General features: G+C 34.4%; 2 protein-coding genes across 6 annotated transcripts in view; one reads left to right on the top strand and one right to left on the bottom strand.

Annotated features, from left to right (window-relative positions):
- LOC105834118 (tissue inhibitor of metalloproteinase) overlaps positions 1–25,793 on the bottom strand; it is a 115,128-nt gene that overhangs the window by 51,365 nt on the left and 37,970 nt on the right. The gene's annotated exons all lie outside the window — the stretch shown is intronic.
- LOC105834114 lies at positions 766–24,574 on the top strand. Of its 5 annotated transcripts, XM_012676346.3 has the most exons (12): positions 766–1,392; positions 1,950–2,145; positions 3,500–3,664; positions 13,248–13,375; positions 13,509–13,634; positions 14,701–15,055; positions 15,537–15,708; positions 15,844–15,943; positions 16,117–16,291; positions 16,740–16,883; positions 18,091–18,330; positions 19,265–24,574. In XM_012676346.3, exons 1-12 carry the CDS (start codon positions 781–783, stop codon positions 23,605–23,607), a joined length of 6,756 nt encoding a protein of 2,251 aa, XP_012531800.2. In that variant the 5' UTR covers positions 766–780; the 3' UTR covers positions 23,608–24,574. The 5 variants fall into 5 exon arrangements, with proteins under 5 accessions (XP_012531800.2, XP_012531801.2, XP_036147649.1 ...); XM_012676347.3 differs by lacking the exons at positions 766–1,392; positions 1,950–2,145; positions 3,500–3,664 and adding exons at positions 8,474–9,038; positions 11,246–11,524; XM_036291756.1 differs by lacking the exons at positions 766–1,392; positions 1,950–2,145; positions 3,500–3,664 and adding exons at positions 8,474–9,038; positions 11,246–11,541.

Genomic DNA, 25,793 nt, shown 5'->3' with positions numbered 1-25,793 from the left:
TACAATATTCATTCACATGAGTTATATTCTACAATAAAATATGTAAAATTGTTTAACTGCAAACAATAACTGAGTTTGCTAAAGATAAAGCTTGCATACAGTGAAGTGAGAATTAGTGTGTGTTCATAAATCTAGTATCACATTTTAGACGTCGTACATTAACAAAGATTACAAAAGTATTAACATTTTTTTGTAATTAAATACTTTTTTAAAATACACATTAACGTATCTTGACAGTAGAAATATCTTTATAAATTAATTATAAATTAAGCTTGTGTCACACATATTCATTTAAGCGCATTAAAGTTTGGAATGGCCGGATTAATGCGGAAAATAGAGATATATATTATATAATTAAGTATGACTAGTGACGTGTATGAAGAAGGTTATCATTTATCAACGTATCCTGCAGTCAGTTCCAAGATTACTCATCAGTGTATTCAGTTGCAACTGCAGCGTGTACTAACACTTCCGCTAAGTATTCTTGTCGCTATAGTGAATTTATATCAGGCTGTATAAAGTTTCACGCCTCGCATAAATCTTACGATGCACAAAAGCATTGCGTAATAACTGTCATTTATAAAAAAAAAATGGATTTATAATACTTTCCTGAAGCATGACAAATTTCTTTGAAAATAAAAATCCCGAGTCGACGCTCAGAATAAAAACGGATTTAAAACTCTCGGTAAGTAAAACTTCGTAGATTGATATAACCTGTGTTGTTGCTAAATTGCTGTAAATACGAATAAATACGGTAGTGTATTTGATAAATGGTTTGGTATGCCATTGCAAGCCATTTCTGCGGGAGTTGAACTTGTGAGAAATACGACGACAAAATATCTGGAGACTGATCAAACGCGTTTTACGGCACGTGGTGCATCGCTCGTAGAGCGGCAAAGTTTCGCCGGTGACAGTAAATGGTGCGATGCGGGAAACTTGAGAATTGAATATACACATACATGTACATACATACACACACAGATCGCGGTTGGTAGAACCAGTGTATGTGGAGACCGCACATTTTCAGCGATGATCATGAATTACAACGTGACACCGTTGAAGAATCATGCGGAAATCACTTACCGCGTGAAATGCGTCGCTGTGGAGAACGAAAGGGTGTTCGGCGACGTCTACGTCACCCAGCAGACACAGAATCTAGTCTACCGTCCGGAGAACTATCCTTTTTCGTCAGGATGTAGGAGGCAAAGGCGCAACCTGATACAACAGACTCTGAACGGACCAGATTTTATGAAGATGAACAGTGAACGATCGACCGGAAGCGCGAGTTCACGCTGGCAAAAACGCTCTAAATCAATGGGAGATGAGCCAAGCGTGATCGGGTTTAATTATAAGAATTCCAGGAATCATGATGCAACCATGAAGAGACCTAAGGTAAACGTTCGTATAATGCATCTTGATCTCCATTAAGGGGATGTGCCAATTAGTGACATAAAAAAGTTTACTTATTATCTTTAATAATGTCGATTTAAAGTATTAGCATATAAAGACATAAAAATGAGAATGTATACAATTTGGATCTTTTTGAGGTAAAAATCTCCGAGTTTATCTGTTAATAAAATATATATTAAGAAAAATGCATATGTAAAGATTATGTTTTAATAAAGTAATTTAATTTTTTTCTACGATATTCAGTTTCACGATGTGATCGGAAATATTACATGCTAAGAGAGTTTAGACATGAAATTTATGACGTATAGTGGAACTTACAATAAAACTTGTTATACTAGCTTTATCAAGAAGTAGTATAAATAACTATCACTAATATGTCATTAGAATGTTATAAAATTATAAATAGATTCTCTATAATCTTTCTTTCTGTTTTTCTTGTCATAAGTTATATATCCTTAGAATTACTTTGTATCAGTTTTCCCACATATTGCTTTTCTAGAAAAAAGTTCTAAGCTTGTTGCTTAATAAATGTATTTTAGACATATCCGCCACCTCTGCGCTATTCGCCGCAGCAGAAAGAAGTCGTAATTACGTCGCTGGTAGATCAACTGTTGCTAGATATTTACGGGATGCCAGCAGGCGACAGGGGACGATCGGAAAGCGATTTTACAGCATCATCCTGGAAAACGCGACCGCAACATCAATATTTGCAGAAAACTCGTTTGCTTTTGAAAAGTAAGACAATTTAACACGAGTCGGATACAAAACCATCGCGGAAAAATAAATACGTATAAAAGCTCCGATAATAAGCAACAATTTATTATTGCCAGTGATGCGTAATATGGCAATAGAGTTAATAATTTTAATACAATAAAATTATATAATATGCTGAAAAACAGGCTATGTAGAAATTACATCATTTCAATGTAATATAAATTATTTTAATTTGATATTAAAAGAATACAAAAAATAATATTAGAATTTTTAAGGCCGTCGCACATACTTTTACATAACGCATAAGAGAATTAATCAATCAGAGGTTTTTATTTCTATCCTGGGGAGGGAAATAGATTGATTAACCTTATCTGATTGATTGATTCTCTTATGCGTTATGCAGAAGTCAGCCCTCCTGCAGAAGATTTTGGTGTTGTTTAGATGAAAGCTTTGTAAATAACGATTGCTTTACTTTACAAAGTATGTTTTGCAAATAACAACAAAGCTCCCGTGAGTTTCTCTTATGCAATCGTTGATAAAATTGCTTTCATAACATTTAAAAGAACATTTAAATCCTTTCAATAATAAAACGGCAAATCTTTCAGAGCGTCTTTTTATTATGTATATTTCTGAATAATAAAAGAAACAGTCTTTCCTTTTGATTTTTTATCTGCAATTGAAAGAGCTTCAATTGGACACTATGTCAACAATTATTATTGTATATTTACTATAAAAAAATAAAAAATAAATCAAATTTCAATTAAATTAGTCATAAAAAAGTTTTTTTCTAGTAATAAAGTTTGTCTAGTAAAATAAGCTTTTTTTTAGATAAGCACTACAATAAAAAAATTTTACATAATAATCGACGTCGACGAATGTAATCTGCAGTAGAAAAAGGAGAAAAAGAACGAATGATTTGTGGGCATTTCTCCTTTCCCGTTCTCCTCTAATAACGCCATTATTATTCTTCGGATCATCGTCGTTCGTGCAAATTTCTTTCAAAGATTTCTCGATACCGCCACAACCTTTGACTTTATGAATAATGCAATGGCTCGCAACCGGTTGCCGTGATAAAACGTGCACGTGCATCAAGTTGATGCATTCGCAATATGCGCGTCTTTGTGCTTTTTCGCGATTTTTCAGGATTTTCCAGGAATTAACCGTATTTTAACAAGATGAGACAGTGACGAGGAAAACAAAGTCAATGTTCTTTGCGATTAAATGAAACAAAAGCTAACATAATACGAGTTTTAGTAGCATATTCGCTGTTACATTTTAAACCGTTGACGTTTCTTTTACGTTCTAGACATTAGTTAATGAAAAAATAATATTTAATTTAACACGAAAATTATTGAACGCTATCTTCTTTACACAGGAAAGGATGAGCTACAGATCCTACTTATGACTCTACAGGACCACATCATTCACACGGGGGGACTGCTTATCCGTCAGCTGCGCCGAAAGGATTATCTCACTGTCAAATGTGATAAACAGTGCGATATTATCACAGCCTATCTACAGGCACACAGCTCAAAAAGAAGTGAGTAAACCCTTTGCTTTAAAAATATTTTAATGCTCTATTTTTTAAAGACATTTTGAATTAATGCACAGAACTTACTGCAATATTAAAATTTACTTAAATTTCACAATATAACATTTAATTATGTACATGATTAATTCAATAATTTATCAATAATAATGTATCTGTATATACAACTTCAATTTATTTTAATCTATTATTATTCAATAATATTCAACTAGAATTATTAACCTTATTAATAATTAATCTAATTTATTATGTATCCACGTTTATTAATGTATCCAAAATACATTTAATAAACAGTATATACTTAAAATTTTTTCTAGAAAAAAAAAAATCTTTTGTATATAATTATTTTCAATTTTTTGTGTAAGATATTTTAATCGTGTCAAAGAAAATTATTTGTTTACTTTATCACCTTCCAATGAAATTTTCAAATGTTTTCTTCTGAGATTAGAAAGATATTTCGTAGCACTTGAAGGTACCATTTGCGATTAAAAAATCATGGGATAAAGCAAATGAGATAAAACAAAAGGTAGTTCTGGAAAAAGAAGTTTATCACTCATGCTGAAAATATTTTATGAAAACTGTTAAAAGATGAAACACATTGCTGCAGAGCGTTTTATACGCTTCTTGATCGTTCCGCTCTGAAACTGCAATTTTTATAATACATTCCGGAAAATATACTGAGAAGTCTTGTAAATATTCAACAAAATGTTGCAAATTAGAACAGTATAGTATTGATAGTATGTTTCTGTCGTTCACTTTATTCTATATTGCCATACTTTCTTTTTTTTTTAGGTAGATATAATAAGCAATAAAATTATGCAATAAGATAACAAATATATTTATACTTCATTAAGAAAAAATAATAATTATCGTAAATTATTCATTCAGTTTCAAAATTACATTTTTACGTAAATTTCACTAGAAATATAACTTCCAATTCTCAAGAGAACAAAGAAATTTAAGTATATTTTGTTGCTGTTAGCTTTACTCTTTAAAATAAGCACAAAGTTTTCTCTCAAAGTTATTAATCCTAATTTTTCAGATAAGATATGATTCTTATCCCAAATGTAAATTTAAAGACCATTAGAAATACAGTATTACTTAGTTTTCATTATATATAAATTTAAAGAAAGAGAAAGAGAGAGAGAAAGAGAGAGAGAGAGAGAGAGAGAGGAAAAGAGAAAGTTAAATTAAAATATTTATCATATATGTACACGTTTTTATCTGACATTTCTGTCATTACACCATTTTCTCTTAGCATTCTTTTATTGTAACATAATACGTGACAAAAATTCTTGAAGCCGTTCCGCAATTTTATATATAATATTGTATTACATTTAAAGATATCTCTGAGCCAACACTAAATAAGATCCACTTTTAAATTTACGTCTTAAAAATGTAATTCATGTGCTTAAAAAAATGTATCATAAAAAATATGTAATGAGAGGCTGAGGAATTATAGCAATGCATCTGATTTATGCATCAAAAAATTTCTATTCTTGCTTAGTTTATTTCAATATCCCCAAAAATAGAGTTTTAAAAATTAAAATAAAGCGGATCTTATCCGGCTCACGTATTTTGTATTTCTGCGACAAACACCATACAATAAACGTGAACTAGACACTCGACATAATATACCGATCAAGCTGTCGAGATAGTTCTCGGGAGAGCCATCTGAATGTCGCGAAGAAATCGTGGCGTCATCAAGTTGTCGTAGTCGTAAAGAAACCGAGCTTTTGTATGCGACGATGCGGTGATCAATAATTAGACTTTGCCGCGACCGAGCTACGCATGCTCCGCGTGCGATACCGCGGACTTAGTTCCGACGTGGCGTCATTGATAAAGTTTTGATATTGTTGCATGTCCGCGCCGGCCGGATATACGCGCAACTTTTCTTACATATTACCAACGTTTAGCCGGTACGGTGAATTTGACTGACGGAGAACTCCACAATGAGAAAAACAGAGTGTACACAAAGAGAGAAAATAAACCTTAGCTGAAAAGAAGTAATTTTGTCGCAAATCTTTTCTCTCGAGTCCTCCGCTTCGAAGAAATACATATATTTGTTGTTGTAGACGCTCATTGTCAGTTGGACAATTACTGTCAAGTTGACAGTGTCACCTAGTCTATAAAAAAAAATGCACCTACTTTTTTAGATTCGACCGCAGAATTACATTTTATCGATCAAATTACAATTATTTCGTCAGTCATAAATTTACTTAAAGAAAACAATCACTGATCGTGATTGCTTGAATTTTATAGTTTTAGTTTTTATTCTCGAGAAAGAAATGTACAAGTCGTACCTTATATAACATTTTTAACAAATTTACAAGAGTTTTCTCAGGTCATTCTATGTTGCTTGTAATTTATTGATCTTACGTATTTTTGAACGTCCTATCATTTTTACGCCGGATAAGACGGATTCGATATCCCGGGCCAACGCGCAATATTACCTATGAACTTTCCGTGCCATTAACCTAGCTACGCTAAAAGCTCAACGACCGTCGTCAGAATGAACATGTAATGAACTATGTGATGCGGAAACTCTCTGATGATCGAAACGATTATTATGAATTGCTCGAATCGCGTTTTCATAATGCAACGCTTATAACGGTAGATTGCTCGCGATTGTGGGCAATTGGTCATGGATATTTAGATAAAAAATTTGCTGTTTATGTGCAACGTATGTTAATAAAAAAACTGTAAATTTATATTAACCTAGAAAAATTGAAAAAGGCTAATTTGGCATTAATAATAAAAATCTAGAGAGAAGTATTGTCTCATATTAATCGCATTTTTTATCCTTTTTATCTTATCTTTTATATTTCAAAAGAAAATTTCACTTTTAAATAAAATGAAAATTTTTAATAATATTTAATTGTAATTCTTTTTTAATTCACAGAGATATTGTTGTCTGTTAAGTACTTAAAATAATTAACAGCGAATATATCTAAAACAGCTGGTCCTTTTATTTCGTCAGATGCATTCACTCGTACATGCATACTGTGTATCGAAACGTGATAATTCCTTGCAAATATTATGCTTTTATTCCATTGTATAGTGAATAATTAAATTCTTAAGTGCAGCAAGTGTGACTTATTAATAAACGGGAGTTTGACATTCCACACGAGTTAAACTTGATCAAATTGCCTTGAATCAGCGAGTGTACAGAGTTTCGTCGATGGTGACATTCAGAATTTGCACACGACATTTGATATTATCAATCAGAAACACATTATGGACATAACGGATATAAAATTATTTACTCTAATTCAAAAATATGTCACATTTGCTACGTGAGAAAATTATTAGTAAGAGATATTGATATTTATACTACAAAATACATTTAAATATTTTCGATTTTGCATGCATTTTCCATATCTAAAAACAATTATGTACATTAGATAAACGTGTTTAAAGTTTTAGCTATAATCAAGCAAATCAGCAGATATATTCGTCAGAGCTTCAATTTATTTTAACGATGTTAACTATTTTGAGTGACCCACAAAGCGGTAAAATCAATTGGCGATGTCAATCCTAAACTTGCGAACGTGCTCACCGGTAAACTGTCTCGTTCCCAATAATAAACTATATTTTCTTCCGAGAATAATAAATGCAGGATTAATGTATATTGTATAAATTCCAGATGGAAACTATATAAATTCTTTTTAAAATTAATTATGTCCTAATGTTTTTTTCAATTTTATAATAATTAGCTTCGTCATTGAGAGAGAGAGATTAGGAGTATATCTTCCTCAATTTATTTTATGCTTTTAACACATACGGCATTACATTACATTTCGAGAAATAATCTCTCATAAAGATAAGATTTTGCATATATATAAGTGAGGATATATATACTGAAGTTTCTATAATAATATAAAACCTTCAAGGTTTAATCTTCACGTTTGCCTGATATAATAATCTCTTCTCGTATACGGGGTTACACATTAGATAAAGTCCCGTCACGCTGCTCCACTTAATCGAGGCCTTTAGCCATTAATCTTCTCGCGAATGAACTATTCAGCGTAATAAAAATTTAATAGCCCGTGGCCCCCGCAATATCGTATGGCGTTACTTACTGCGTTAAAATACTGAAGATTAATTTTTTACTTGAAACAAGATTCCTCGACTGGGCTTGAAGAGTTACAGTATACGAGGCATTTTCAAACAACTTACATTGACGCCGCATACAAAAATTGTAATATATGTTTATCATTTGATGTTCAATTATCGGTTACCGATAACGCGACGAAAAAGGGTATAAACCCTATACAAGAATATATATATTTTTTATATATTTTTCCAATAATCCCAATAAATGTTAATAGGTTAAAATATTATGTTTGTATATTTTACAAAGTCCTACGCATGCTTGAACCGCTATTCGACTTTATTATTTAATAAATTTAATCCGATTTAATATTTTGATATTTAATGTCACGCGTTAATCCCAAGTCTTTTATATCTTTCATGTAAGTACGCGTGGGACGGCAATGAAAAGTAATCCTGTGTGACAGTGTGGAAAAAAAGTATTTTAAGCATCAATTCCCGTAATGTTAAAAGATCACCTCGTGATCGATCGTTTCGTCGTCTCGCGATCCTGCATTTAGAAAAAAAAAGTCGTATTTTTTCGACAAGCTTTCAAGCGACATATCTAGAGAACTCATCGAAAATGCAGAGAGACAATTTCGAGGATATTCTTTCTGAAACAATGCAAAGTGGGGAAGCTGCGTACCGGGCGCATGCGTTGTGACGGGAGTGGCAGCACGTAGAATCGCTACGGCCACGGGGGTTGGAAACGACGACTCGTGGACGAAGAACGACAGTAGTACCTACTGCAGGGTTCCACGAGGAGAAACCCCCAGCCGCCCCTCGTGTCAACCCCTTGGCCGTCGTTACATTGCGGGGCTTTGCGCGCGCGCAAGCCTGTCCGTTGTCGTTTCAGCTGACTCGACGCACTCGTCGCACGAAGACGCTCCTCCAGGTGCTTCGGACAGCTGTCGGAGCGTCGCCGCGACGCCGACGCCGCGAAATTTTTGCGGACAATCGAGAGCAGTGTCGGCAGTGCAATCTCCTCCACCTGTACAAAGTGCGCGTTCGCGTTTCCGGGTGGTTCCGCCAAAATCCTGCCACGCGACGAACATGCATGTCGAGGTCGTTCGCTTGCGGTGCATACGTGCCTCACAGTACGTGCATCGATGTGCATTGATGTGTCGCGCTTCGTAATCAACGACGACGACAACGGTTTGCCTGATAGCGCGCTGCCGAGTCTCGTGGTAAAGATGGTACGATCCGATGACACGTTAATCTCGTTCCGTCGAAGTGTCAAAGTACTGCGTTTGTTTAATATCATCCCTCGCGAGTAAGTATAAGTTTCGGCTTTCGTCCAAATTGCGATGATCCAAAATTGCGATCGTAATGCGAACGACAGTGGAGTGTGCACGTTTTAATCTCAGTCGCTTCACAAATACGTACGTCTAACGGGGAAAAATGTGCGTCGCATATTGGATCCATTTCATTTCATATAAACGACGGGACTGTTGGCGTGATTTCTAGCACAATCTGTATTCAAGCTTTACAAAGAGACAAAGAAAAATGAAAATGACGAGGGTAGCGTAGCTAAAAAATAAACAGACTGCATGATATATATTATATTAATAAAAATAAAATATTATTCAGCAAGTAAATATTAATTTCTTTTATGTTCTTTTAGAAAACTTAAAATAAATACAGAAAACTACTATAATAGCTTATTTTATTCCTTAATATTTGTAAATCATCTTTTTCCGCAATAAAAGTGTGTGTGCGTTACCCAATTGAAATTAACATGCCGGTTCATTTCATTCAAAAGGCGTATCGATTTTCCTTCAATTTCTAATTTGCTTCATATATTTCTATGAAAATATTAAATCATATTTTGATTGATAGAGAAGATTCGTGAGATATAAATTGATTGGCATGAGCCCTTAGCATCTTGTTGAGAAAACATTGAGGAATCGAAATTATTGAATGTCGTGATTAATCAATATGTGTTTTTCCAAATTTTTGAAAGCAAATTATGCGAATCAAATAAAAAATTCCTAGAAATTCGTTTCTCACTTTGTTTCCAATTAATGGGTATACATTAGCTTTTAATAATTATAAAGAATAATTAATAAAACATTGCCGTAATTCATGTTAATGCGTTTATACTCTGCAAATTGTGATTAGAATGAGATTTATTCCAATTAGGCTGGACTTTAATACACTATTTTTAAGCTATATCAAAGCGGAAACCACAACAATGTAAAATCGTGGTCACGATAATCGTGACTGATTTCAGGTATCTACGCTTTTCATTCCCTCGTTTATATTGCATGCGCAAGCGGATCGTTCTTCGTTGGGGGTTAAATCGCGAGTCTGATAAAAAGACTAATGTCTGAACTTCTTTATTTCAAGACTCTCACAGGTTTTTGCTATTTTTGAATTAATACAAGTCTGTCACAATATGTGACAATACTTAAAACGCCTCTGACAATAGCGTGTTGCTTAATTAAAGAGGAATATTGGCATAAAAGGTATAAGTACAACTTTAAATGGAAAAACGATAAGTCAAGTACGGCATGCATCTTTTTAATTGCATTGTAACCAATTGCGATCGGATTAACAGCTCAAGCATTTTATCGGTTTCATCAGCTGCTGGTGAAATAAAAATCGATTTTGTTATCAGCTTGGCCACTCTTATCAGTGGTTATCTGTATTTCACCGCTAGAAAGCCAAAGTTTTTCATATTACGTGGACCAACAAATACGTTAATTAGAGTGCGTGTTAAATTGGATCCTAATGCAATGTAATTAGCAAATATGCATTCAATGCCCCAAATAATGGGATTCTACGCGGCAACCTTTCACGATCTGTACAGATTTACGTACGTATATTACACGTGTATTGCAGTGCGTGGGTATCTACATTGTGATGCTTGTAACAGGTGGTACAGCTATACATATGGGATAGAAAGAACGAAGAGAAATGTTTCCTGGAACATTTAACTGGATTTCTACTGAATCGAATGTTATTTGATATCAGTCAAAAACACACACTCTTATGCTGAAATATATATACAGAAAAAACGGTTTTGTTAAAGTATCTAAAAATTTATTTAGAAAAAGCTAGAAAAAGGAAATAATTTTGTTGAATTATAAAAATAATTATGTAGGATGCTCCAGCCAATTGTTAGATGTCAATACTCTTTACAGCTTTGTTCATCACGCTTCAAAGAGTCCTATATATTATAATTATTTTAAAGTTTAACAAAATTATTTTCGTTTTCTAGCTAAATTTTTACATACTTCAGCAAAATTGCTCTTTCCATTATTTAACGTAACGTATTTTATAGTATTTTCGCATCATTACCAAATCATATTTATATCAGATTGCAACACTCTCTACAATAAAATAAATTGAAAAATATTTATTATGAAATCACGTTAATATCAATAAAATTTACTTTCTCTAAATGCAATCATATTAGCTTTGCACAATACAGTGCAAGCTTGGCGCATTAAGTCAACGGATCGACCGACTTTTCAGAATTACAGTAAAAACGTCGTGTATTCAAGAAGAACATCGGGATCCAGTGCGAATAAAAATAATAACGCGAGAATAAACCGAGGAACGGCCGATCATGAATCACGAGAACGGTTGAGAACGGCGTACGCGCGGCATAATAAAAGACGTGAGGGATGAAAGCGAAATGATGAAGAAGAGAGAGTGGCGCTTCTAATTGGAGGATGAACGGATTTTTCAACTCCCTCAAAAACCTCGCGTCCGGTGCTACCGGCTCTGCCCCGAGATACGAAGAGCTGGAAGGTGAAACAACAGTTTCGGTGTATATCCACTTTCGCATGCATGTCCTCTCACGTTGCACGCGCACAACGTAATGAACCTTGTAAAACCGCATGTAGATTCTGCGTGCGTGTGTATGTGTGTATGTGTGTGTATGAGCTAAATGCTCGCAAATTAAATTCTGTTAAATACTGCTGCAAGGAAACATAGACTATGACACATCTAAGTGTTACAACGTTAACTCAATACAAGTTCAAAATATCGCATAGCTCAAGCAAGTTTTCAGCCACTGAAGGCAACGTAGATAGACCTTTTTATCTCCCCCAGTGTAAAATAGAGTGTAAAGTAATTAAATGAGCTCATATTTTGTTGCCGTCGCGGTAGTCTAAAGGAGGATAAATTCATACAAAAAATTGATAAAATGTGAGAAGACATCGCTTTTCACGTAAACGAGAAATTTTTTTTAAGTAGATATTTCCCCAAATATGTACAGTTAAAATAAAAATATAAATGTAAGTATAAAATAACGCGAATACGCGCTGATTCGTTTGCAAGCTTGTCGAATTGAACTATAGCGAATGCATTTATTACGATTTCTACACGAGATTCAATTCGTACTTAAAGTTAGAGTGCTGTACATTTGCCAATACCAGAATATCCATAAAATTTAATGCATTGCACGTTTAATTTACGGTTAACTCGATGAGAATTGTATACGTACGCTATTCGTCGTAGTAGTAAAATTTATAGCGTTGTGACTACGCTTTTATGAGAAATTAATAAGCCACTTTAAACACGAATTGCAAGCAGCGTAATAAATCGATTTTGTAGCAAGAAATTGTCGAGAGAAAATTTTAATATTTTAATGTAAAAAAGCGCTTGTTTATTTAACTGTAATGGAAGGTGTAGCAAACCTTTTATTCTTCTCATCCGAATTTCGAGAAAATACAAATAAACATTTGTATGGTAAAACGAAGGCAATAAATAATAATATGTACGCACATGTCGAAATTCTAATAAATATACATTCGGCAAATGCAATAAAAAAACCAGACAAAATACAAATTGTTATAAAAGCAAAATTAATATCGATTTCATACATCAGAGCGCGTGGCTGATGTGGTTTATTCAGCATTAATAGAATTCCATCGTGATCAAGCTGTATTCGTTTGTAGATATTGAGTGAGATGACAATAAGCAATATTGCTGTTGCACCAATTCGTTCGCATAGAAATTGAATATTTTCAATGCATGTTTCATTAGCACGTGCGGCTTAACGCATGGATAACATGTTGTTTACTATCGTGAGAATTTCTGCAGGATTATTTCTACTCTAGCAATTCTTCAGCCGAGGTTGTCATAGAAACGATCATGCAACGACCCTTCTACTAAATGTTAAAGGCGATCGAGCTTGTTTCACTTCATGATTTTCTTAGTCACTCATATCGAATCGAATAGTACACTAGTGGCTATCGCAACTCCCAGTAAAATATTCAAAAATTATCGATTTGAATCGAACGCTAGAGAGCATTTACGCGTTCATGTCAATCAACCTTTCCTAACTATTGGTCCAATTTAAATATTTATTTTTATTTGTGCTTACGACGATGTTTCTCTCTGAATTATATCATAGCTGACATGATGCAAAAAAATGCAGCTTAATGCTAGTTTGTTAGTTAAGTGTGTATGTGTAAAAGGGATTATTATATGCTGCAAAATATTTTATGGATCTCGCTCTAAATTTCAGTCGAAGATACCAAAATGAGATTCAGTTTGACTCCGCAACCGGGAGAAAGTGGTTTCATACAATGGTTAGACGCGATGAAAATGGTTGCCAAATTACAAGGAGGGATACCACCAGAATTTCGAAAAAGAGTGAGTACTCTATAATTTGCTGTCAGATAATAAATGATTATTTTCAAAAAAAAAAGTGCGCGCATAACGTAGAAAAATTCAAAGAATTCATTACTGCAAGTATACAAAAAAACAAACTAATATTCTTTTATAGTTATGGTTAACGTTGGCGGAACGTCATCTGGAACAACGCGGTGTAGACTGGAAGCAGGCTGAAAAGGTCTGTTTCAACGAGTGGAGTAATCCTGACGACGAAGAACTCGGCATACAAATTGTAAAAGTAAGTGTCTATTATATTCAGCGCTAGCATCCGCGTAACAAACTTTGATAAGTAGTTATATCTGTTATATATAAGAAAAAGTTATCTCCCTCGCAATATTGTAACAAACGTTGGTGCAATATTAAATAACATTTGTGTCTTCCGCATTAAATAACATTTTTATCTTCTGTGTCTTTTTTATTTTTAATATCTTGATGGGAGAGTTCACTAAAGAATACTCAAAACCGTTCAAATACTCCAGAAGCTCCAGTAAACAATATGTATGCTTTGTTGACGATATCGTCTGCGTGACATGCTCAGTTTGTCGAGCTATCTCCGAAATGAAGGCTGACCCGGTTAATTCCGCAAGCACATTTCTACATGCGTAGCTCCGAGAGAAGCGTTTAAAGAGATGGCGGCACATTTATTTCGATGTACTTTAAGCTTTTTGGCACGAAAACATCCAATTACTAGTATAACTCTGTAGCAAATGAAATTTTTAACTGATTAAAAGGAATAGCTGGAGAAATTAAAAATGAGAAGCTAAACGTCACTTTACGTAATATGGTTTGGATTAATGCGAGTACGGTGCATAATTAGAACCAGTTGCGCTTCTAAAAATATCTGCAATCTAATACCTGTTTAGTCGCGTCAGGTTCACAGAAATTTATAGCTTTAATTATCATTAATTACGCTCAATTATGTTCAGATCGTTCATCACTATAGCGACAAATAACTAATAATCATCAGTTGCTTTTATAATTAATGCTTGCTTATATCAATTACGCTTCAATTAAAGTTTTCCAACTTTTTTGATCCTTATTCAATCATTTACTCTTATCAAATAAGTAATTTAATATATACGAATTATTTCTTTATCCGTAAATAAATATTTGTAAAAATTAAAAAAAAAATAGAATAAAGTTAAGAATAAAATTAATTAAATTAATTAATTAATCGAGAAAAATTAAATTCTTCTTGAAATGACGCTGGTCTGTTTAATTACGCTACTGACTCGACAAGGGTCGAAAGTTACCGAAGTAATTTTCAGTTAATTCAGCGAGTTAAAAGTCGTTACAATTTGCAGGATCTGCACAGAACAGGCTGCAGCCTGTTCTGCGGTGCTGCTGGCCGGGACAACCAGGCGGTGTTGCGTCGAGTGTTACTCGGTTTCGCCCGCTGGAACAAGTCCGTGGGCTACTGCCAGGGTCTGAATGTTCTGGCCGCTCTCGTCCTGCAAGTAATGGACCGCGCGGAGTCCTCGTCTGTGAAGGTGATGATATATTTAATAGAGGGTGTTCTGCCGGAGGGCTATTTTGCCGATAATCTGCGAGGCCTCTCCGTCGACATGGCAGTGTTTCGGGATCTCCTGCGCTCAAGGATGCCGAAACTGTCAAAGCATCTCGAGGCACTCCAGAGCGATGCTAAGGATAAAGCGACAGGTGAGTCGGACTAATAAAATAAAAACTTGAGGGGTGAGCACAAGGAGATACGCGTGACAGTGAAATATTACGTCAGCGTAGCTGGAAATTGAAATTTATAGTTTGCTGAACAAATATCCGATGATGTTAAAGTTTAAAATAATTTAATTCTCTTAAAAAGTTTTTATATAACGCTTGGGTGTGGTGTACTTTATCAATAAACTTCCAGTTCTATCATATAAATCCATTCGAAATACGAGGACTTCTAAAAATCTTTAATTCAAATTGATTAGAGAGTCCGTGCTTTATTCTGTCTTATAGAAACACCATATAAAATATTCATACTTAAAAAAATTTGTTAAATTGAAATAAATATAAGATACACAGTTTATTACAGAAACGATAGCTTTCAAATAATATTGAATTTAACTTGATTCCATTGCTCTCACTTTTTTTATTATTACGAATTGTTAAAGTAAATAATATTACTTGGTTTTTTTAGGAAGCAGCTATGAGCCGCCGCTCACGAATGTGTTCACCATGCAATGGTTTCTTACGCTTTTTTGCCACTGCTTACCGCAGGAAACGGTGCTTCGTGTCTGGGATCTGATATTTCTCGAAGGTGATGAAGTACTCCTTAGAACGGCACTCGCTATTTGGGAAGGCCTGTCGGAGTAAGTTTTAAATTTAAATTACGTACTTACTGAAATTAAATATGTAATATATGTATATACATAACAAAATTATGAGTCTCCGTTATTTTTTGGATGATTATATGCAACAAATAAAGTAACTAATTGTTTCTGCAGTCGTATAATGACCGTAACATCGGCGGACGAGTTCTACAGTATAATGGGAGTTCTCACGAGAGAAATGCTAGAATTCACCGATACGAACAATCTTATAAAGGTTGAGTACACTTGTTTATACAGAGTTGAATAATAATGAAATAATCCAGCCAGAAGATTGCATGTCATCTTAAATTTTTCCTATTTTTACGGTTATATCATATCACAATTATATCATTACGCAATTATATGACATTGCAAATAATATAATTTATTTGCGAATTGCTCTGGTAGAACATTGTTAGTATGGGACCCTTGCATGGTGTGACAAGTTTGAGAGAGAAGCATCGATATAACATTACCCCGTGGGCGCGCAAGTTGAGTGATGACGAAGATAGCGAGACAGAAGAGGATGAAAGGTTAGCTGTAGCGGCTGCTATGTTCAGCATGGCTCAACGTATAAAAAAAGGTGATTGTCATTTTTTAAATGAATCACACGAGTACATCAACAATATAAAAAAACAAGAATATTCCATGTTCGACATTCGACAATTTTACTTTAATATATCATATATATAAAGATATGAATCGCTGGAATGTTGCTTTATAAATCAAACTCAATTTTGAGTATTAACATTTTTTAATAATTATAATATAATAATAATATTATAAAAATGAATAATATTATGATATTTTATGATTGTAGATATTAAAAATATAGATTTTTTAGCTGAATTAATGTTTGATAAATTTTTACTTTGAAAAACAGAAGCAAATTTCCAATTTTTGAAGCTCTACAGATGTAATTATGTATAATAGACATAAGTTACAATAGAATCTATCTAGTAAAAATATTTATATTGAAATATAATATTGTCTAATATCTACTATTTATTAAAAGAAATTATTGATTTCAGATCGTATACCTTCGACAATAGGAGCATTACAAGCGATGGCACCCAGTAGTGATCGAGAACGCCTTGCTTTAGATATTAGTACTCTGAAGCAGCAATATGCAAAACTACGGGAACGGCAGCGACAAGCGCATATAATACTTTCTGGTAATGATAAACGAGTAAACAATAACAAGCGTTCATAATTGCTTAATCAAAAATTAAAAAACTAATGCACTTTTCTAGAATTAATATTTTAGCAATCGTATTTATTTCAAAATATGTTTTATCATATCTTTATATATAAGATATTTTAATTTATAATTTAAATGCATTGTGTAAATCTGTCAAATCAAATGTGAAGGAAGGAAATGACTTTTAAAATACAAATTAATAGTATTAAATGTCCACTATACAAGATAAAATAAATATGTGTTGCAACAAAAGTTTTATAATAATTTTTCTATTATCAGTTGTTTAAAATTACTAGAAGATTATCACGTAACGTTGAAATCATATAAAAATTGGATCACACATTCCACGTATCATATCATTTTGAACGAAAAATATGCGTAGGTTTGAGATATGTTGCTGCGAAAGCTTTGCGAATAGCGATACTTACCATCTTCTGCTTGTCACAGTAAGCTTGCTTATTTTATATTCATGAATGAAACTAAATTCACGTTTGTGTTTATGGTCGGAGATTCTCGTCATATTTTGATGCAGGAGAGAATACACGCTAACAATGTCGTGACCTTTCAATATTATGACTATACATTACGACCTATCACGTAAAAATCACTAATTGCAACTCTGTGTGACATGCTTTAATTTAAAATAGCCGCCTCATACATTTTCTTGATAGGTTAATGAAATCTATGGCCAACAATGTTAAATCAGAATGTACCAATAAATGTAAAACCGTAAGTGAAATTTTTGTACGAAATGACACAAAATTGTTGAAAACTAAATTTCGAAATCAACATATACACTAGAACTTTTTCATTCATTAAGATAAAATATCTAGTAATAAAAAAAAAGTAAATCAACATTTCATAACTTATTAATTTTAGCATTACCAGAAATAAAACTGTTAAATAAGAAATATGTCATTATTAATATTATTATTTTGCAAAAATATAAATATAAAATACAAAAGATTCAAGACTTCTATTATAACATAACAGTATTTCTTTACAGACTAATATTCTTAAAGAAAAACAATAATAAAACGATAAAATTTTATATAACAAAGGCATTTTTATCGATTTTCATTCAAGATTGCAAATATATATGTGTATTAGAACTATTCACAACTCTTTTTGTCTAATAGTAAAATAATTACTATTCTTATTCTGATTTTTTATATCTACAGCCGCGTGCGCGCGACAGACAATGGTACCTCCGCCCACTTCCACAGCCATGAATCATCTGTTAGTGGGTAAAAATGCTCTCGTAAGTGGAAAGAATCGACCACTGAGTTTGCCGTCTGCCACTGCCACATCGAAATTACGGCCGGCAGCCTACAGCCCAAAAAATCGTAAGGACAGACAAGGTGTTACACTTCACTGGAAGGATGCAAAAAGGCCGAAGCAAAGAGCCGGTGATGCTGGTGGTAAGTACATTTAATGATCAGAAGAAATAATTCAATAATAAAGAGAGATAAACTAGCCTTTACAAAATTCAAAAATATTGTCAAAATTTTTGTAATAGAAATGACGTAAAGAATATGCAAATTATTTCCTCAATATGCACAGAAAACATTTAAAGTAAGAGATGTGTAATACACAATATGATATTATACATAAATCACAATAAATATGTTGTAAGTAATGATTAAAATATTTAAATAATTTTTCAAGGAATATACATTCTTAAAATTTAAAATTTAAACATATTTAGTAAAGCACAAAAATTTTACACACATATATACACATATAATACATATAAATTTAAAAAATATACAATTAAAATTGCATGAAATCAGTAAAAATGGTATTTTTAGTGACTTTCTACGCACGTATTTTTATCTAAATAGTTCTTATCTCTGAAAATTTATAAAAATAAAAACAAAATTGCATGTTAAAAAATAAATACTGAAACTATATGTCGAACGTACGATATCATATTGATCCGCTCATGGCAAACGTACCAACTGAGAATAAGATGGAACTTCCATCTGATGGTAAAGTCCGCGATGTATGGTAACGCTTATCAATCGCTGAACATCCAATGCTCCAGAATGGATACAAAGAGAACCACCTGCTTCACATTCGATACCAACAAATACGAGTATTGACGCAGGTGTGGCAGATAGGGTCAACATTCGGTTCCGCACGTTTCCTCGCCAAGTCGTCTTTCTATCGCGCGCACGAATAATTTCCCTCCGATTCGAGATTAACACACAAGTTATAGTAGATAATGTTTTTAGAATTGTATCCATTTATCGATTACCGATTATCATCTGGGATATCACTTATCTTTGTCTCTCAGCTGATTAATCGCAGTTTTGTGTGATCAATTTATTGACATTTTCTATTTTGTTACAGATACCGATGTTTTTGGTACAGGATTTTTACAATCGCCTCCCGAAACGTCACCTAGTCGGGGTACCGTTGACAGTGATAGTGACAGCACATCGACGGAGCTGTGCGACGAGCCGGATCGTCTAAGTGACGTCGATAGTGAGGAACTTACGTCAGCGTCCGACTCTTACGTCATGGCGACGGACGATGAGAAGCATGCTTACGACGGTTCGTCGACCTCGGCGAGTACACCTGCGCGCTCGCATATTAAAAACGAGCCCACGTTGACGATCGAAGGGCCGCGGGATACAATTTTCGAAACCGAACGCGACGATAAGTCCCCGTCCCTGTCTGAAATCTCAATCGCCAAGATCACCGATCAAATACGAAGACTCTCAGCGGAAGATGACAATAATACGACAGTCCCTCAAATATCGAGCGCGCGCGACAACAACGAGCTGTCGATAAGTGATTATCCGGTCGAGAGATCGCAGACGAGGGAAACGGAATCGAAGGTGCAGGATTATACGTCGAGCGAAGACGCGCCAAGATCGTCGAGGATTGAGAACAGTTACGATTATTTAAGCCTTAAATCTAATCTCGTCGAGAAGACAGACGATACCTTGATATATAGTGCAGATCAACTGAAAGATGTAGAAGAGAAAAAAGAAATCATTCGGGCTAGCGATACAGATATTACAGGCCTTAAGACGGATATAATAGAAACCACTACGAGTATACTACGGGATAATTCTAGAGAACAAACGAGTATCTCTTTAGATAAGACTTACGATAAATTTCACACGCTTTTAGACACGAATGACAAACCCTTCGAATCCTCCTCAAGATTTTCCAGCAGAATTTATTTGGATTCAAAAAACGATAACGATTCAAATGACACGGATCTTGCGAATAGCAGAGCGTTGGATGTCGCGACAGAATTGCGATCTTTTTATTCCCAGAGATACGTTGTAGGCCACCTTCCAATTTCCCCGGTAACAATGGATGATAAATTGACGAAATTGTCACATGACATATATAATGTCGCGATAAATCCGGAAAATCTGACAAGTCCTGAAAGGACTTTAAAGAGAAACGCCTTTAACGATAAGCAGCCCATGGTACAAACAAAATCGTATTCCCATTTTAAAAAAAGCCCAAAATCTCCAGAAAGCACAAAATCATTTAGCTCCGGAGAAACGATGGGTCCCGATTCAAAGCCTTCTAGTCTAACAGTGAGTCCAAGGACACCAATCAGATCGGACTCCCGTGACTTCACAATAGACAAATCGGCTTGCTCGTCCATAAGTTCGGATTCTAAAACTCTCGTTCTCCATTCTGTAAGCTCGGATATCGCGCTCGATGATTTGAGGCCGATTACAAAAAAAACGTACGAGAAATCGAACCCATCGACTCCAATCAGCACAGATTCTTTAAAAAATAAATCCGACACAAGCCCGAAATTGGTGATAAGCAGTTCTAGCGATTCGTGCAGCCCATGTAAAGCTAAGTCTTCCGAGAGGTCATTTAGTTCCGATCTGCAGTCACCCGTAAGTGCCAACTCTATAAGATATACCTCGAATTACGGAAAACGAGACCACGACAATGTGTCGGATTCATCTATTTACCTGTGCACCTCACCATTTTATCCTATCGCGAATCTTAACCAGAAGACACCCTCGCCATACAGTATAGGCAAACAAAGTTGTAGTATAGACAGTACCGACACTTCACCCGATCCAAAATCGATTAGTTCAAAGGACCTGACCAAGTTCTCTGGATATCAAACCAAACTAGATCCTTCAGCAAAGCCAACCGAGAGTAAGGAAAACGAGGAAATCTCCGAGAGAAGCGATTTATACGTTAGACCACAATTCACGATGAATACAGAACTGAAAGCGAGTTACACACAAAAGAGCAAAGCTGATTTGACCTCTTATGAATCGATCGGTGATGAGTCCTATCGAAAGAGCGGAGATTTCGCTGATGACAATGCGGATGATCCGCTCTCTGAAAAAGATGTGGTGCCTCAATTGCCGCACGAGAACCTCGACAAGCGCTATCTGAATTACAAACGTAGAGACCGTTTGAAATTGACTGAGAGAAGCTCTAGCAGTTTGGAAAAAAGATGTACAGATTTTAAATCCTCGACTTCAACAGATGAATTCGGTACACCCATGGTAAAGAAGAGATGCAGCGATATTCTCGAGGATATGAAGCACTTGGAAGCAAAGGCTTTTAGCGATGGATCGCCCGAAACTAATATGTTGACGAAAAAATCAAGTGATATCTGGGAAGACATGAAAAACTTGGAGGCAAGACGACAAAATACCTTCAGCAATTCGGCGAGCGGCTTCTCAAAACGGCGATTAGAAATCCCAGACATAAATATAACAAGTGAAAGTAGAAAATCTTATGTAGTACATCCTAAAATTAACATCGATGAGAACAGTGACAGTATATTAAAAAGTATAGCTTGCAATAAAAATAATAGCGATGTAGATGACGGTAGAGAATCGAAAGTAGGTGTGTGGACAAAGGTAAAACCACGAAAAAAAGGCGACAATGGACGCAGAAGTAGCGACCGGGCGTTAAAAATTATTCAAGAAAATTCGGCTATATTGCACAAGATTCTAGCTTGTCAAGCGAAGAAACGTTTGCCGGATCTGGAAGAAATATCCAAGGAAATCACCATCAGTCCAATTAACGAAGAAATTTCTAAAATATTCAGTCCGATTCTCGAAAAAATGGGTCTAAACGAGTACGAAATAAACGAGGAATTAGCACGAATAAATTTCAAGGACTTTGACAATATGAGCGCTACCAGCGTATCAGAATTCGATGCAAAGATCAATGAAGAATTAACGAAACTGTCTCTCATTGACGACACGGAACAAATTGATCATTTAGACGTAGATGAGATTATATCAGACAACTATCTTGACACTCGGGAAGCGCTCATAGATCATAAAATAAACGAAGAACTCTCTAAATTGCTGGCGAACTACGAGGAGGAATCGCCACCGAGTATGATTAATATAGAAAAATGCTCGCCAAGCCAGAACATAAGCGAGACGGAGGGTCTCGATCTTACTAGCATATCAACGAACGTATTTTCCTATAAGTCCTCCAACGATTCCATCGAGATTAGGAACGATTTGGAAAATGCGCACGAAGCCGCAGTTCAGCCTGAAAAGTTTCCATTCGCGACGTTGAAATACGAACAGAGCATGTCACCCAAGAGTGACATAGACATTTACAGGGAACTGCAGAAGCTCGACAAAATCTCATCTGTGCAAGTGCTACCAGACTTAAATCTAGAAATACCGCCAAAACGATTGTCCCCCATTAAATACATTCCCGATACTCCTCCCACTTATTCCGAAGTACCCACAGCAATGAGATACGTGATGAACCAGTTCAATACTTCACCGTTAAAGAGTACTTACGAACCTTACAAAAGCTACGAAATTCCGGATAAACTATCGCCACGGAATAGTCCTTACACTACTTATGATAAATCAAGCGATCTTACTTTCGAATACACAGATCCCAAGTCGAGAATCTCTATCGATCCCTATGTAGATTTGCATTTAAAAAGCCCGATACTGTCAAAAGAATCTTTAGAGTTTCGTGTAAAATACGATGAAGAGTTGCCAAGGCCAGTCAGCGACGAATGTGCGGCTGGACAGGATAGTAGATCGACGGTTACCTTGAATACCGGAAGTTCATATTACGGCAGGAGTAATAACGAAGCAGTTACGTCGATGAAATATATCAGCAATGAAGAAAAATGCTTGGATGTCGGAGACTATTGCAGCGACACGGATCTTCTACATCATAAGTACAGTACTTTATCACCGAAAAACTATTCTCATGTCAGAAGTACAGATTATGATAAGCCCTTAAGCACATTATCGCACGTGGTGATAGAATCTGAAATGGATGTCGATTCGTATCTACCGACAAGGCATCGCGACTATAATGTGCTATCGCCCAATCGTCAATACAGAGATGAATACTTATCTTCTAGCCCAAACCATTACACTCCGAAACTCTCTCCAAATCTGACGGAAGAAACGAGAAGGCCTGCCGTCTCGCATCTAGAATCCCCAAGTAAAATAAGTGTCGACAAGTATGAAGATCTGACTAATAAAGGATCAAACTGTTATAAGAAATCAACACTGAGTCTCGGCAACATGGAAAATTCGAACAAAGATGACGAAAATGATAGCACTCCGAGTCCGAAGACACGCTTCAGTCCTTTCCCCGTTAGAAATAATATCAGGAAACCCAAAGAACTGACGCTGAAGTTGGGTCTCTATACGCCGAACAATTCTGACTTCGATCAAATGAAAAAGTCATAGTGCTCAGTAAATTGTCAAAGCGACGAAGCTTTTGACCTACACGAAAGTTCGCACGTAAACTGGTTCACTATTATAAAAATGGACATTTATGTTCGCTAGTCAATTGTTTCGACAGATTCTTATACTTTACATGTGAAACGAAGCATACTCGATGCGTTTCGAAGAGTCTTGTATTATCCATTCGAATTTAACAAAGTGGGCCTAAATTGTCGCCTAAACATTCTTTCGTTATGCTCGACACTATTGGACAAATTATAAAATGTAAGCTTATTAATAAACGTGAATGTAGCTTTAAGATAATAATTAGATAAAATAAAATCGTGTAAGTTTTTCAATGCTCGGCCGGATAATTGTAAACTACTTTAAATGGCACGCAAATTTTGACGGAGAGTACGGTGCAGAAATAACATAAAAATAAATACAGGGCGCGTTATATCGTAATCGTGATAAGCGCGAAATAATATCTCCATGAACGCAATTAAATTTGGGAATATTGCTGAAATAATATGTCGTGCGTTATTGACGCGATTATGAAATAGCAAATCCGGGCAAAGCAGATTAATGGTAAATCCAATCCCCATATTCAGCCGCACGTTTCTCGCTTCCTGTCCTTTATTCTATCATTAAAACATAATGTGCACTTCACAGTTATTCGAATACTCGAATTTATACAGGATCGTCGTTTAAACAAAATAACATTAGAGGAACATTACAGCACTTGAAACACTTGCATGTTGCAATCGCTACAATTACAATAAATGCCTTCGACTCCCTCCAATTTTAAACTATGCCAAAATTTCTTAAGAAATAACTTCCAAATCGCTATTTCAACATGAATTAATATCTAAGTGAATTTTATGAAATATCTTTCTTTTTAATTACATCATACTATTGATTCTTATTGTGAGGCAATATATTTGAGTCGAATAATTACCTGTAGTACGACAAATTCTAAAAAAAAAAAAAAGATATATTATATAAGATATGATGTAAATTTATAAATTGTCTAAATGAAATTTAATTTGTTCATATATTTCGAAAATTTAATCACATGGACCCGTATATATAATTCTGAGCGAATTATATATGCATTACAAATTAAACATAAATAAGGCGAAGATTGTATATAATTTCAACTATTAACTGTATATTACAAATAACTTCAACACTCTGCAGAATCTTTTTATATAAAATAAAAGTAGTATTTTTAGATGTTTCTAATAAAAAATATTCATACAGTGTTAAGCATCAGTTTGCTTCAGCAGGTTGCAACTTAAGCGTGAATAGATAAGAACTTGTTACAGTTACTGTTTCAATTCTTGCTCACAAATGGCTTCAATTCGATACATAAACAAAATGAATCGCGTTAAGAAACCCAGTTGGGACATTTTTCTGTTTTATTGCAACGATTCGGATGTTATCACGATATTTAACTACATCCGATTTATAGCCTACTTGACCATAAGAAAAAAAAATATATATAATATACAGAGAGATCATACTTCATTCCTCATCATTGCACAATTTTCTCATTAGTGCACTAGAAATACAACGCATCTTAGCCTATTAGAATATTTTCCCAATCATCTGTGATAGTATAGAAAACGATAACATGATCTTAACATAAAAGATTGTGATTTATAATTATTAATTTATATACTTCTAGTAACTCTATTTTTTTTAAGTATAATTTTAAGATTTAATGAAAAATTTAGTTTGTTCTATATTGTACTATAGAAAAAATATATATACAACTAAATGCTAAAATTTTAATTAAAGTTAATAATAATAATAATAATTTATATATATATATATATATACACATTATTTATTCTCTTTATTTACTCAAATATTATCAAGAGTTATGTTTTCTAATCAACGCTTTTTTACATTTATTTTATTTAATCATATTTGTCAATTGCGATATGAGAAAAATGTAAGAAGCTATTGATAAAACAGTTTTTAGCATGTAAAATTTACTAAACTTTTTTCACATTATGTAATTTTTCTGGCAATATTTTATTTGATTTACTGTAATAAATTATAAAGAAAGAATATTCTTTCAATATTCGTTATACATTGTGCACTTCAACTTAAAAGTATATGTATGCTATCAATTTCGTTTGGATTATCATATCGTACGATTGAATCAGGAAATCCGAAAGTAGTTTCAGATACCTGTGAAA

Source organism: Monomorium pharaonis, chromosome 9 (genome assembly GCF_013373865.1).
Source record: "Monomorium pharaonis isolate MP-MQ-018 chromosome 9, ASM1337386v2, whole genome shotgun sequence".
Taxonomy (NCBI): Eukaryota; Metazoa; Arthropoda; class Insecta; order Hymenoptera; family Formicidae; genus Monomorium; species Monomorium pharaonis.
The sequence above is the reverse complement of the archived record's forward strand: the minus strand, read 5'-3'. Positions and strand labels throughout refer to the sequence as shown.